Source organism: Fomitiporia mediterranea (assembly GCF_000271605.1).
Source record: "Fomitiporia mediterranea MF3/22 unplaced genomic scaffold FOMMEscaffold_14, whole genome shotgun sequence".
Taxonomy (NCBI): domain Eukaryota; kingdom Fungi; phylum Basidiomycota; class Agaricomycetes; order Hymenochaetales; family Hymenochaetaceae; genus Fomitiporia; species Fomitiporia mediterranea.
The window spans coordinates 138,376-151,936 of NW_006760399.1; the positions used below are offsets into that span (position 1 = coordinate 138,376).

The window sequence follows — 13,561 nt, forward strand, 5'->3', positions numbered from 1 at the left end:
ACTGTATTGGGAAAAGTCAGATTCATAGTAATACATTGTGGACTTTGTAAAAGTAATATAAGTATTGTATATACATTGCAAATAACTGCAAGATCTTTATAATTTTATTACAATATATATACAATACTTACATTATACTTTACAGAGTCTATAATACATTATAAGCACTGTAGCTTTTTCCTCATGTGCTTGACTCATATTCCTCTCCCTTTCCTCCAATTCCTCCCTTTTTTTAGAGATTTAAACTTAGCATGCTTGACCATAGTGTACTAAGCAGAATAGAGAGTGAGCAAGCAGAAAAAAAGAGTAAAAAAACACTAATTTATTAGCAAGGGTATGGCAAATGCTCTGACACGATTCTCATACAAAGGTTTGGCAAATTACATCATTGTGTCGATCATTTCTCTTTCTGTCACGCTTTCTTGACTTTTCTTAATGTTTACTTTTAATAAATTGTACAACTCAGTGTATTAAAATAAAAACTGCATAATTGTATATTTTGGATACTAATAATCATATATGCAAAGTTTCAACTTGATTGGATTAATAGAAATATCACCAGAAAACTTGCAAAGTTTACTACAGGACAATTTTACTAAATTCTTTAACTGTCTGATTTTTCTTAATTTTATTTCTTGCTCAATTTCTCTCAAATCTTATATATACATTAGGGTCATATAGTAATACCTTGTATTAAATTTTCATAAAATAATATTAAGATTTGAGTAAGATATTACAGTCTGTTTAAAGGAACGGTTGTGTTTAAAGGAGCGGTTTTTGACTGTATGTAAGCCCCTTCACCCTTTATGCATTCCGTGCTCGGGGTTTCCCACTAGTGTACGAGTGGAAACTGTTTTGAGGGTTTCCCACACGTGGATAACCACATGTAGAAAACTAGCAGGGTAGTTTCCAACATTGTCAACATGTTGGGAATTAGCTAACTATATTATGCAATATGCCCAAAATAGTAAATTTCCTCAATAGGTAGGGCTAACAAACGGTTGATGATTTATTTCAATCTCTCTAGGGGAGAGGACTTGTACAAACATAATTATGTACTTTATTCCCTCATTTTTCTGTTTTTTTTGAACGACTAATATGCTACTTAATACAGTTCACCACATAGTATTTTTCCCTGTTTCAGTTCCCCTCGTGGTTATCCTCGTGAGTAACCCACGTGGATAACCTCAGTGTGGCAAACTGGCCAGTTTCCACTCGTACTCTATTTCCCACGACTCTCTCAAGAGAGTCTGCTCTCAACGCCACTCTTCATCGTCTTTCCTTTCTCCTCTTTCCTCAGTATGTTTTTGTGACGATTTTTCCGGAGGAGTCGACTATGCGGCCCGCACTGTCTGGAACCTCGACTTAAACATCGTCGCCTGGTATGCATGGCGAAGACGTGTCTATTCCTAACGCTCGTACTATATTCGCCCAGGTACCAGGAATGATCTTAAGGTGAGAGGATACTTCATATGCAATATCATTGAATATGTTTGGTCCATGTCTATCAAATTTAGGGCAACAATAGGCAAGTACAAGTCTGGGTCCATCAAGAGTGCATATACCCAGCTCCTGAAGGTAGTCCAGAATTAATAAGCAATGCTAATCGCAGGAAATTTGATTCAAGACCGTAGTATCTGGACAACAGTAAGGTCTTGCGTGTTACTGTAAAAGACAGTGTTACAGCCAGGCAAGACACAAAAGCACTGCATTCCACTATTGGTGACCACATAGCCTGTCTGTTGAGTAAGCGATCCTACCTTGTCTTGCAAAGCAGTCATAGTAACTGAGATCATTTCCCGATCCTGAAAACATCCACAGTACTGAGCAATGTGTTGCACATCATTGCAGTTGACGGTTTCCATGGATAACTGCAATCTATCTATCTGTATAAGATACGATAGCTTAAATAATTATAGGGCATAGGCGTCAAAATTTGTATCTGCAACGATTACTAGATACAATGTCTACTTATGCTCATGATAAAACTGATAAGACCAAGCATCAGCATTCCAGGCAAAATAGCGACAAAACGTCCGAAGGTCCAGATGTCTCCGAGCTGTACAAAGCAAAGTATACAGCTACCAGAGGAGATCATCTAGAGAAGGCGAATAAGTTGATAGGAAGGGTTTCAAAGTATATCAGTGCTTGGACGAGTGTATCCGAAGGGTTGAGGACAAACACGAATCTTCCGAGAACTGATGCCAATAACATTGTGGGAACAATTGTTAAACAAATAAACGGATGGGAATCCTTAAAGAATGCTCTGCAAAGAATAAAGGACTTGATTACTAGTACCACAGACTACAATGGAGACACATTCAAAAAGGCTTGCGGGACTCTGGATTCACTTGAATCCGACATAGACAAAAAGGGTAAACTCCCAGAACTAGAGAGGTATAGAGTTTGGACGCTGTAGCTGCACTACTACTGTACTCGAATTGGTAGGTCAAGTAATGACTTTATGGATTATTTGAGAAAATAAGTTTGTTTGTATGTAATGTTACAATATTGCTCGAAAGTGACCATCCTACGGAAGGACAAATCTTCAAGTTGTAGTCAGCTCCTCTCACCAATCGATTTCTCATGACGAAATGGTTCTGTGCTCACATGTAAGCCCCTTTTACGCATTCCGCCTCATGGCATTGTCCTGTCCGTCCTGTCTACCCTAATTACCCCACATGCGTATGACCACCTCCATTCGTGCTAGCGCGACCTGCGTGTCCAGGGCTCCCCACGACTCTCTCAACACCCCTCTCCATCTCCCTCCCCATCGTCTTACATCTCTCCTTCACCTTCTTCAGTTCTTCCTCCTCTTTGCTCAGGATGCTTTCGTGACCCGGATGTGAATCCGATTTTGCTGGAGAGGACCTGGGCGTACGATTCGCACCAGGTAGCACCTCGACTTGTACGTCTTCACCTGGTTTACATGGCTGGCGTTCGATGACGACGTCCGGACCCTCTCGCCATTCAGACACTTCTTCCTCTCTTTCTTCCGCTTCCCTCTCTTCTGCGATGCCGTTGGTATCCGGTTTGGTGTCATGCTCGTGACTTGACTTGGGCGGGGAAAAGTGCATATTGACAGCTAGTGAGCAAAGTGGATGCTAGAGGCGACTTGTGACGTGCAGCAAGTTGATAGCGTCCGCTATATCCCATTCTTGGGGCTTGTGATTATTATTATGTGGGGCAAAAGCTATTTGGTATATATCACCTATACCTCAAGTCAATTGCGTCACTCCACTTCTAGTCTGGCTACTTAGAATATCCATACAGGCACCAACAATGATTTCAAGGATAGTTCATGTGCATTACGTTTTAGGTCTATGTGACTATGTCTATCAAATCCAAAGCTACAGCCAAAGTAATTACGAGTCTAGGTGCCGTGTGAAGGCGCATATAACCAGAACCACCTGCTGGGGCTGTTCCAAGAATAACGAGTGACGATCCGAGTAATAGGATGCAAAACAAGAAAAAGTTTGGTCGAAGTAAGCCAATTTACTCATCCTTGTCTTTTGCGGGCGAGTCAATCTCGACACCGGAGTCGCTGACTGTGCCACCCTCTGGCAGCACAGGACGTGAAGCAGCAAGGCCTTGCGCATTCTTATAGAAGATAATGTTACCTTCGTCTTCAACAAACTACGGAGAGAAAACAATTTAGCGAAGTCCACTGAATTATCATGCGTATAAACTGACCTTGCACTGCCTGTACACGCGGTAGACCTCGGACCATCCGCCGGGACGACCTTGTAGCTTGATACCCGCCCGCGCGAGTCGCTCACGAAGCGCGTATGTCGCCTCCCAAGCATGGTAGTGCGGGATCTTGCTCGATACGTGATGTGCAACGTGCGTCTCTGAGATACCATGCGTCGCAACTGCACCGAGCCATGCACCGAGAGGGCCGAGATCACCGAGCAAATTGCGATCGAGCGTCGCAAGAGCTCCGCGTGGGAAGGTGAACTCCGGTGCGCGGTAGTGGGGCAGGACCGGGTCTGTGTGTTGCAGGAAGGTGATGAGGACCAGCCAGTGGTTTACCCAGAGGTACGGCACAAAGTAAAGGCGGAACATTTCGTTGAAACCACGTGAAACTGACCACCAGATAAGGACACTCGCCCAAATGAGGATACCAATGTCAGAAATGATGATCTGGTAGAACTCATGTGGTTTGAAGAGTGGCGCCTTCGGGACGAAGTCTGAGCAGGCCATTAGATGAATATCGACAATGGCTCGATGAAGAAATAAGCTCACGGTTTGTGCCCTTCGGGTACCGCTTCTGCCCAGATGCGTTTGTCGAGATGTACATTGGCCATCCGAAGAGCTGTACATGTGTCAATTTGGTTAGGCTCCACTGACAGGAGTACGCATGCTAAATGCTCACCAGCTGCACGATTGCGTTCGACGTCGCACCGATGGGCGAGTCTCCGAGTGCCTCCATGAGTTCACGCTTGACCTCATCCGTCACACTCGAACCGTACAGGTCCTCCTTTGCCGGGTCGAACGCAGGCAGACCGAGCTGAGCGCGTGTCTTTGGGACAAAGACCTGGTCCTGTGTCATGTGACCTGTCGAGGCATGGTGCTTCCCGTGCGTAATGCGCCAGGAGTGGTATGGCACACCGAGTCTGGAGCCAAAGAAGTGCCAAAATTAGCCAAAATTCGATCAATATTAGTGGGGTGGCCCCGAATAGAAGCACGGAAGCGCTGATCCCGGCACCCATAGAACACCGAGATGCAGACAACTTTCCTCGGGCGGAAAGCGGACAGCAGAGAACGGGAGATTACATACGCAGAGTGCAGAACCCATCCGACACTGTTGTTGATCAGTTTGCTTTCCGAAAACGCCTGGTGCCCGCATTCGTGTGCAATCACCCAGAGGCCCGTCGCCCACAGTCCAGTGAAGAACGTGTACAGTGCCCATATTGAGAACCGCGCGAAACCATACAGTGCCTCGTGTGGCAGCTGGATAAACTCGGGCGAGATGCGCGTTTCGAGGAACGTCGTTGCCTTGTACGTGCAGGCGATAAGGGCCATGTCCATCACGCTAAGAATACATGTAAGCTTTGCATCAATGGCGCGTGAAAGCGCGTTGGGGGTGGGGGTGGGACACGTACATGTAGAGAGACGACCTGAACACTGAACGCTTAAAGCAGTGGGGGCTGTTTCGATGCGAATTCAAATTAGAATAATGCCCCAGCCATAGACTAGGTAGACACTGACGGAATAGCGGACAGCAAGTCCTTTACAGACAGGTCGGGGATGATGACGGCCTGCTGGTCGACAACGGTAGTGACACCATTTTCGGTTTTCGTCTTCATGATCGTACTCGTTCGTCCGCTGCCCGTCCGATGCGTTGAGAGGGATTAAGGGTGGCAGAGGTGGAGGGTGATAAAAGGGATGGATGAAGAGAGGGGTCGATCAGATGGGTGGGGCTAGGATGAATGGAAGTTCGAAGGATTGAAGCAAACGCACAACCTGTCAAACCGCGCCTATTCTCGCTCTTTCAACGTGCTCTTTTTTTTCGCCTCCGTGTCGTTTTTCGTTTTAATTTTTCTCTAGATGGCGTGACCGTGGGCGAGTTGGGGGAAACAAAATCTCGCCGAGCCTTCCGCATCTTCCCGCGCACTCCAGACCTTGGCAATAAACGTGCAACAGAAGGGCTTTCTGCCTTTCATGCATTTTCTTGAATTGTATTGGTGTGTACAACCATCGGTAGAGAATGTTTTCCGATGTTTAGGATGCACGCTGGGGCTGTGTAAAAAGTCTTTGTGCTGCTTGAAGGAATTGACGGGAGTATTTCTCAACAAGGTAAAGCGTAGTATCAGCTGATTGGGGGCCGACCTTTTTGCACATGATATCGACGAACTAAGAGGATTTTAATTTAATTTAAATTATAAATTAATCCAGAAGCTTCACTGCATTTCATCGTTGTAGTCTGTCCTGTGTTTACCATTCTAATATCTGGTTTTACTTACCATATAATTGTACCCTCCACCCATCTTGTGTTCAGGAACAGTGAAGGCATGAGGATATCCATGAAAGGGTATTTTGAAGTGTGCCTGCTAATATTAATGTTAGAATGTGTATTCTTAGGTTATCACACAAGTAATGAGGGTGTAGACCCTGATAATAATATTTATTTAGTTAATAAGTTGTTTGTTTTTATATTATTTGTCTGTCTGTATGTCTTAGATATCTAATGTATTATTATCTCATATCTGATACTTATTGTGTATCCAATACATGTCTTGTATTGTGTATCTGAATTACACTGAGACATCAACCAAGACATACATCTGAGACATACAATATAGGATAGTATATATAATACATTAATCTAAGGACAATAAAGCTCATTACAAACTATACAGTTGACTTGTATTAACACCTACACACTATGAGCAGAGTCTACTGAACCCCTACTTGTGTGACTTACTCTTAGGGAAACATTGCAACCTCAAAATGCTTACAATAACAAATGTAAGACAATTGGGAGGGAGATAGTAAGGGGTGTTAAGACATTATTATAGAGAATGGGAAGTCAGGAACCCTAGCAGGCATACAGACTATTGTGAATGGAGGTCATCATTTGCTTACTAGTTAATACTAATAACCTGTATTATAGTAGGGCAGGAAGAAAGGCTAATATCTTGAGACAGAATGTGTAAAAGGTGCTAATGTGTAAGAGTTGTGTAAGAAGCTAAGAGACTACAAGCAAGCACACAAGATGACTGTCCTACACAACAAACAATCTTTATCATTTCACTTAACACACTTAGTCTATATTCCACAACAGGCATATAAGTACCTATAATGCAGGTAAAGTATTTACCACAAGTAAGATTTATAGACACTGTTGTCTGACAGGTTCACAGTATTATCAAAACAAGTAGTCTATATTGTTTTCACATAACAGGTCTGCTATGCTACTTATCACAAGTACACCTAAATGCTTATTAGGGAGAATTTTTTTTGTGTAAGTAGGCTTTATAATCTTGATTGTTTGAAAGATCCCTTGCTTTGATTTTATGTTCAATAGAACTTAGCACTGAGCAAGCATTTTCATAGTCCTTTTGAGAATCATACTGTTTGATCACATCCTTTATGTTCTTCAGAGCCATACCAACAGCCATCCATCTTGTTTGCTGGTCATGAATAGAATTAACTATTCCTTTGCCTATCCTCCCCTGTGAAAGACTTTTAGAACAAGCATTGTATACATAAGTCCAATCCTCTTCAAAGCATTCAGCATCCTCTATCATTTTGTCTGCTTTTGCTACATATTCCTCTGCCTCTTGTTCATTGTACCAAGACACTCCTGACTCCTTTGGTGTGCTTCCACTCTTTGTCATTCCACTGCTCGAAGGTTGGCTCGTGTTAGAGTCATGTTGCTGATGGTGAGTAGATGTCTTGCTACTTTTATGATCAGTGTTAAGCTCAGTACTATTGTGTTTAGACATTGTTGTTTGTTCTTAAGAAACTTGCTGCTGCTTGAGGGGTGATTCTCAATATTGTCCCTTTGTAAATAGAGATAGTTTGCAAACGTAGTCTACATGCTTTATAAATCTGAGTAATCAGTCTGCTTTAGATTCATATGCAATATTGGCGCCACATGGTGCCAAATACTTTATTAATTCACTATTACCACTTTTGCGTCTTTAGTTTGCTATCTTAATCATCAAGATTAATTTTAGGTCAAACGTCCTTGTTGCATGAGTCTTTAAGAGCGAAGTCCGCATGATCTTCTCGAAAGAATCTGTGGTGCGTTGCAGCTTCACTCGCAGCGTTGACGGAGAGCAGCACAGTCAGCGATTTCAAAGGCGCGATTGAATCAACAAGGGACGATACAAGTGAATTTGTGTCCTCTGGAAAGGACTGCAGCAGACAGTAGATGTCGTCTGAATTGCACCTAGTACTATAATTAGGCATTGACGTTTTCTCGTCCCTAAATCCTTGTAACAAAGTTAACAAACGCTAATTTTATAACGGGGAAAAGGGCCTCGCTGTATCAACGCAGATGCGACCGTTGTCAGCACCATCCCTACGTTGATCTCCGAGTCCCCCGTCGTGTAGTAACACAGATGCTTCATCCGTTCTCCGCAGCACGGCTCTGTCAATTGATGGAATAGCCCCCGGTCTACCGCGGGTCCGGGTTGGGTGTCGTTGCCCCTTACAACGCTCGGACCATATTTAAAGCACGTTTAATTCTTTATCTACTCTGCTATTTCGACCGAAGGCTAAGAATAGATGTTGCCTTGATTTCGCTTTACTTGTAAAAATAACGTTGAAATCTTCTCTGTTTCTTTTTGCTGTCGGAGGATGGCAGTTCGTTCCTAAACGTTCTCATGCCTTGTCTTCAACGCGACGCGTCTTGTCTCGCCCATCAAGGACGTTCGTCTTCACCGAGTCATTGCATAAGAAAGCCCTCAAAGAACAATATAAAACAAAACAAATAGTATGGTACAGACCTGGACAATAAAACCAATCGGTGTCTGTATCGCCATGTTGTCTAATGTAACTTCTCTCGATCATAATTCCGATCTCACCTCGTTAAATATGATACGGTGTGAGAAAGAGAAACGAATCGAACAGATTTCAAAAAACGTTGTTGTGGAGCGACCTCGTCGCTAGTGGCTTCGTTTTGTTCGTCGTGGTAGCGTCCGTCTGATGATGATGATTGATTGTCTCATTTCGTGTAGGTCGCGTCTGATCAGTATGTAAGTAATACCTATTTTTAGTAAGAACCCTCCTTTCTTCACTGTCATTTCTCATTCATTGTCCTGTGAGTGTAATATAATAATCTGACTGCGGAGACAGTTGATCCCTGCTTTTGAGCCATCACCCACCATCCTTCCTTCGGACTCGGTCTCTACATACATTTCTCCGCCCTCCATTCTCTTTATTTATTGAGAGGATTCGTCCGTTCGTTTCTCCAGGACAGCTCGAGAATTCGTTTCTTCATGTGCTGGCCACGTTGTCAATCTTGAAAACTCCGCTATGCGCTTTAGTATTTTCCTGAACTTTTTCGTCTTATCTTTGCTGGCTAGTCTGGTATATTCGTATCCGTTCCCGGACTCACGGCCCTACAAAGACCGTGCATTCGTGTCTTCAATGGATACAGCAGACCTACCATTCATGCAAGAGTGAGTTAGCCTTCCTCATCAACTTCCGCTGAATACGAATTGAAAACTAATTTTAATCCAGTTACGCAGAGTATCAGGTACTGTTCTCGCCATGCAACTGGATGCCCGAAGCGTTACCAGTCTATTCAATTCACTCACGTATGCCATAGATTTCGGATGGATACGGTGGATCGGCTGAAGAGGAAGCTGCAGAGGTCTTCATAGGTTCGTATTTCCCGTCCCAGCTTGCCAAATTCAAATCTAACACTCTTCATAAAGATCCATTTAAAAACACAGACCTCTCACTCGTTCCATTCGAGATATATGACAAACTCCGGCTCGCAAAGGAAGCAACGGAAGATGCAGAAATTGAGTTATTCATCCCTGCTATTGACAAAGCAGGAGAAGATACTGCTACCGGCCGGGCGTTGACAGTTGGTTTGCTCAAGAACCGAGTCTTGTTTGCAACCGTAAGTTCTTAATTTCACAACGAAGAAAAGGATATGCGATGCTGATAAAGTCCGGTCCTTCCGTTTCAAGGCAGCAGTACAAGCTCTTCAAATCGAGAACGCACATAACAAAGCTGCAAACGTCTCAGATCCCTTCTTCGAGTCTGATCTCGAGCGTGTCGGGTGAGTCCGACTCTCTCACTAGTTTCTTGATATTGTCAAAGGAAAGAAGTAAACTTACTAATCGTTCTCTTGAACATTGTGAATAGGGAATACCTTGCCTGGACGATCGAAGCAGACCGAGAAAACGACGAAGAGCCATCGTTAGGCGTAACCTAACCTTGGCCGAGATCACTTACCTTCGAAAGAGCATGTACAGATGAGAGGGAAAAGGTACTTCGAGCCTCCTATATTTATCTAGCTACACCTTCCCAAAGACTGATCTATTTATCTGTTTGGCTTTTGCTTTCAGGAGGAGGCAGCGGTATCTCCTGTGCCGACATCGCCCGATACTATCTCATCGACGTATGAACTAATATAGCAGCCGGGCTTGCCGTGCACATCGTGTTGAGGTGAGGCGAGGCAAGGGAACATGCTTCATTGGTAGGCTGCTATAGGTAGGAAGGATGGCATGAAGAGTGACACAGAATACTCAACGCCAGCATCGTCCGATCCCATCTCCAATTACACACCAATGCGACGGGTCCCGAGCGATTGGAAGTACTCGTCCAGGTAAGGGAGCGAGACGTCTTGGCGGATTTATTGAAGGGAGGCTCGCGGATCAACCGTGTGTCCTACGCTTTCAGAATGCCCAGATACTAGGCTCGAGAGGACCAGGGAGGAAGTTGGACCTTTCTATGCTTGCAAGACAGGAAGTTGTGCAATGGTGGAGATATAGCCAGTACTATAGTTTCAGAGTGTGCTTATCTATGCAGGCACATAATGTCATACATGAGAGGGGTGTACAACGTACCTGGCACACTCGATAAACCCTAACGGAGCTAATCTCCGAAATACCCTCAAAGAAAGAAAGAAAATTTGTTAGTAGTAGTAAATGTGAACAGTCTCGGTAATTAGCAGTCCCGAACGACTGGCATCGGATACTTGGTGTCAAGGCAAGGGAGAGTGATACGTGGGTGGACCACACGATTACGAGTCAGCCAAATGTCTTCGCGTTTCCGGCAAACGCCTATGGGGTAGAATAACTCAACGTGGGCGAACTCGTCCACACATAGGCAGGACCGCATGGTGTACGCGGAAGACGGAGGATGAAAGACGGAACGGAACCTTCTACACCGGAGTCGTCCGATCCCATCTCATGCATCTCATCTCACAGAACACCAGTGCAATGGGTCCCAAGCGATCGGGACTAGACACACACATCCCGCTCCCTCGACCCAATGCATTCATGTTGAGGGACCTACTTAATACTAAAGAGATGATTTGGATCGCGGATCAACTGTATGTCCTTCAGCTTTCGGAGTCAGAGTGCGTTGCATAGCCTCACAGTTGACTCGGTAGAGCACATAGGTAGGAGAGAGAATTGTACCATTACACACATCCAAGACGGTTCGTTGGAGACACAGAAGCTTTGAAGTGCCTTTATCTGTGTAAGAAAAGGTTACCTTACGTGAAGATACGTGAAAATACGCGAAGATACAACGTACCTTACCTTACCTTACCTGATACACTCGACCAACGCCGACGGAGTTAACCTCCGAAATCCCTCAAGAGAAGCTAAAGAAATAAATCTGCATCGTCAACAGCAATACACAAACGGACGCAGTAGTGGCACACCTTGCCGCCCATCAACGGCTGAACAAACCAACAAGTAGTAGTGAGCCACAAGACGAAACTCGGTGCCAGTATCCGGCATTTGCAAGAAAGAATCCAACAGCACAAATAGCGCAACATCCCAATATCATTGGTGAAAAAATAAGCACGACGGAGTTCCCAGAACGGTTAATCCTTTCTCTGCGCCTAGACAATTCTAAGAAGCGTCCCGGCCGTCTTAAGAGCTCTCAAGAGGTCCAAGAGGTCCCAAGGATTGGCTACATGTGCTTAATAGGCTTGATAGTCTTGGGTCGTGCCAGAAGGTACTCCTTCCCGCAGCAGGAGTGAGAGAAAGCTACGAGAGAATTATCGATAATGACGAAAGCCGAGCACAGTCTCAGCGGTTGGAGTATTTGTCGAGACTCAAGAGGAGTAGCTTCCAAGTAAGCGAATAAAAGAGACGACCAAGAGAGAAAGAGATGGAACACACAAGCGAGTCAAGGAGAACCTCTTTGAATAGGCGGAGCAAGTAGTGAAGAGGAAGAGGGCGCGGAGTATATGTTTTTGACTTTGAGGCGCGGGAAAATGGCTCACAGTCATCCCGGCAAATCGCCTGGCCTGAAATTCATCCGTCGGAAAAGTCCTCCAAGATCTGACGAGCCAAATACTTTGTTCGCGATTGCATAACAAACCAGAAACCAGAACACAGCAGCCAGATAATGAAAGGAACTCACCCACACTCACGCTTCGTATCTCACACGGGGATACTGATCTATCCTGAGAACCGTCCCTGACGCAGAAGCCCAACTCGGTATTGACCAAGGCAACGGGAGAAAAAAGTTAATTTGCACTTGTGCGAACCCACACACAAGAGAGAAGAGAGTGGCAGAGAGAAAGAGTGGGACCACTTGCGTTCCTTACACTTAGATGGTTCGATCGATGGTTCGACATCGACACACGACTGCGCAGCAGTAGCAATCACTAAGAATTTTTGGATTGGGCGCACACGCGTGGGAGTGTCCGACTGGGTCACTGCATGAGCATAATTCTAGTATTAAGCGGTGCGAGCGCCAGGGGCAGAGCGAGAAGGCGTTCGGGTGCAGAGCTGGGATTTCGTGTGCTACATAAGATACAGTGCGTGGGGAAGACATAGGCCAATGGGGGATGTGCTGCCGTCGGCGCGAAAGGTTCCGATTGCGTTGTCGCGGTCTGTTGACAGCATGGATGATGCGAGCAAAGCAAGCCAAGACAGGAGGCCTGGGCGACTGGGTGATGATGCATGATGTAAATTACGGCGGTGCTAAGGTAGTGGTAAAATGGTAAAACTAGAAACCGGGTGGGACGACGCCCTTTTGTTGTTCGTTGGGATTGGTGCCCGGGACAGCGGGGTAGCCTGCCATCATCTAGGCGCGGGAGGATGTATCAGATAGGGATTATGAATTGATAGGAAGTGAAAGACGCATGTGCTCGCACCTGCTGCGCACCAGCCTGCTGAGCAAGCATTTCCTTCTCCTGTGCGACGATTTTTGCCTCGTCTTCGAGGCTAAGCGCGAGTGGGAGGCCGACGAGGAGGGCGGAGGTGGTGACGATCCACACGACGTTGCCCGCGACTTTGCCTGCTTTTTTGAGAGTGGAGCAGGTCTTTGATACGCGCGAGCGAATGGAGTAGCGCGTCGTTGGTGGTACAATGTCGACGAGTGCGACGATTCTGTCGTAGAACGACTCTGCCTCTGGCTCTGAGATTGTGGAGTCGAGGGACTCTGAAGAGCCTGTGCGCGACGACGACGTCGAAGCGTAGACCGAAGTTTGTTCCTCCTTTTCGTCGACGATTTCTACCTTGACCATGGTGCTGGCGTAGCTTGACTGTCTTGTCTGAATCGATGACAACACACCACTAAAATAAAAATAAAATGATTACATAATATAATGAATATTCCCACTGGCTCTGGCCGTATAAATCTCAGAGGAGAGTCGAGTGACGCGGGGCTTACCGCGGGTTACGAGTGTCCGGAACCGAAGCAGCACAACATGGACTCGGCTCGTTCCTCTTCCGCTACCTACTCGTCCTCGACCAACTCTGGCCCCGCCTCCTCTGCGCAGCAAGGTAAGCTGTCGTCTACGCGGCGAGCTCGGGACCGCTGTCTCGTCTGGCCAATGCTCGCCGCAGCGCCGCCGACGTTCACGGCAAAATCGCGAGTGACTCTAATTCAATAATTTCCCCTTGTA

At 45.5% G+C, this 13,561-nt stretch overlaps 5 protein-coding genes across 5 annotated transcripts; 3 read left to right on the forward strand and 2 right to left on the reverse strand.

The window, feature by feature from the left end:
* Positions 1 to 1,963: 1,963 nt before the first annotated feature.
* FOMMEDRAFT_31450 (uncharacterized protein) lies at positions 1,964 to 2,419 on the forward strand (the record flags this gene model as incomplete). The annotated part of the gene is made up of 1 exon (XM_007270611.1): positions 1,964 to 2,419. One exon carries the CDS (start codon positions 1,964 to 1,966, stop codon positions 2,417 to 2,419), a length of 456 nt encoding a protein of 151 aa, XP_007270673.1.
* Positions 2,420 to 2,774: 355 nt separating this feature from the next.
* Positions 2,775 to 5,309, reverse strand: FOMMEDRAFT_128530 (delta-12 fatty acid desaturase protein; the record flags this gene model as incomplete). Its single annotated transcript, XM_007270700.1, has 8 exons — positions 2,775 to 2,908; positions 2,975 to 3,636; positions 3,694 to 4,190; positions 4,246 to 4,315; positions 4,376 to 4,616; positions 4,781 to 5,035; positions 5,106 to 5,150; positions 5,206 to 5,309. The coding sequence occupies 7 exons, from the start codon at positions 5,307 to 5,309 to the stop codon at positions 3,496 to 3,498; spliced, it is 1,353 nt and encodes a 450-aa protein (XP_007270762.1). The 3' UTR covers positions 2,775 to 2,908; positions 2,975 to 3,495.
* Positions 5,310 to 8,845: 3,536 nt separating this feature from the next.
* Positions 8,846 to 10,629, forward strand: FOMMEDRAFT_23264 (uncharacterized protein). Its single transcript, XM_007270591.1, has 7 exons — positions 8,846 to 9,134; positions 9,196 to 9,211; positions 9,284 to 9,338; positions 9,393 to 9,583; positions 9,654 to 9,745; positions 9,832 to 9,955; positions 10,035 to 10,629. Exons 1-6 carry the CDS (start codon positions 8,989 to 8,991, stop codon positions 9,899 to 9,901), a joined length of 570 nt encoding a protein of 189 aa, XP_007270653.1. The 5' UTR covers positions 8,846 to 8,988; the 3' UTR covers positions 9,902 to 9,955; positions 10,035 to 10,629.
* A 1,781-nt stretch (positions 10,630 to 12,410) lies between these two features.
* On the reverse strand, positions 12,411 to 13,201 carry FOMMEDRAFT_23266 (mitochondrial import translocase, subunit Tom22). Its single transcript, XM_007270592.1, has 2 exons — positions 12,809 to 13,201; positions 12,411 to 12,738 (listed from the first exon to the last, which is right to left on the reverse strand). Exons 1-2 carry the CDS (start codon positions 13,178 to 13,180, stop codon positions 12,661 to 12,663), a joined length of 450 nt encoding a protein of 149 aa, XP_007270654.1. The 5' UTR covers positions 13,181 to 13,201; the 3' UTR covers positions 12,411 to 12,660.
* A 162-nt stretch (positions 13,202 to 13,363) lies between these two features.
* On the forward strand, positions 13,364 to 13,549 carry FOMMEDRAFT_136692 (uncharacterized protein; the record flags this gene model as incomplete). Its single annotated transcript, XM_007270701.1, has 1 exon — positions 13,364 to 13,549. The coding sequence occupies one exon, from the start codon at positions 13,364 to 13,366 to the stop codon at positions 13,547 to 13,549; it is 186 nt and encodes a 61-aa protein (XP_007270763.1).
* Between the last annotated feature and the right edge of the window lie 12 nt (positions 13,550 to 13,561).

Excerpts from the sequence above, each read along its gene's own strand:
- FOMMEDRAFT_23266 (XM_007270592.1), bottom strand. The coding sequence starts at position 13,180 with ATGGTCAAGGTAGAAATCGTCGACGAAAAGGAGGAACAAACTTCGGTC. Across the intron at positions 12,739-12,808 it reads AGCAGGCTGGTGCGCAGCAG|ATGATGGCAGGCTACCCCGC; the intron begins GTGCGAGCACAT and ends TCCCGCGCCTAG.
- FOMMEDRAFT_23264 (XM_007270591.1), top strand. The coding sequence starts at position 8,989 with ATGCGCTTTAGTATTTTCCTGAACTTTTTCGTCTTATCTTTGCTGGCT. Across the intron at positions 9,339-9,392 it reads AGCTGCAGAGGTCTTCATAG|ATCCATTTAAAAACACAGAC; the intron begins GTTCGTATTTCC and ends CTCTTCATAAAG. Across the intron at positions 9,584-9,653 it reads ACCGAGTCTTGTTTGCAACC|GCAGCAGTACAAGCTCTTCA; the intron begins GTAAGTTCTTAA and ends TTCCGTTTCAAG.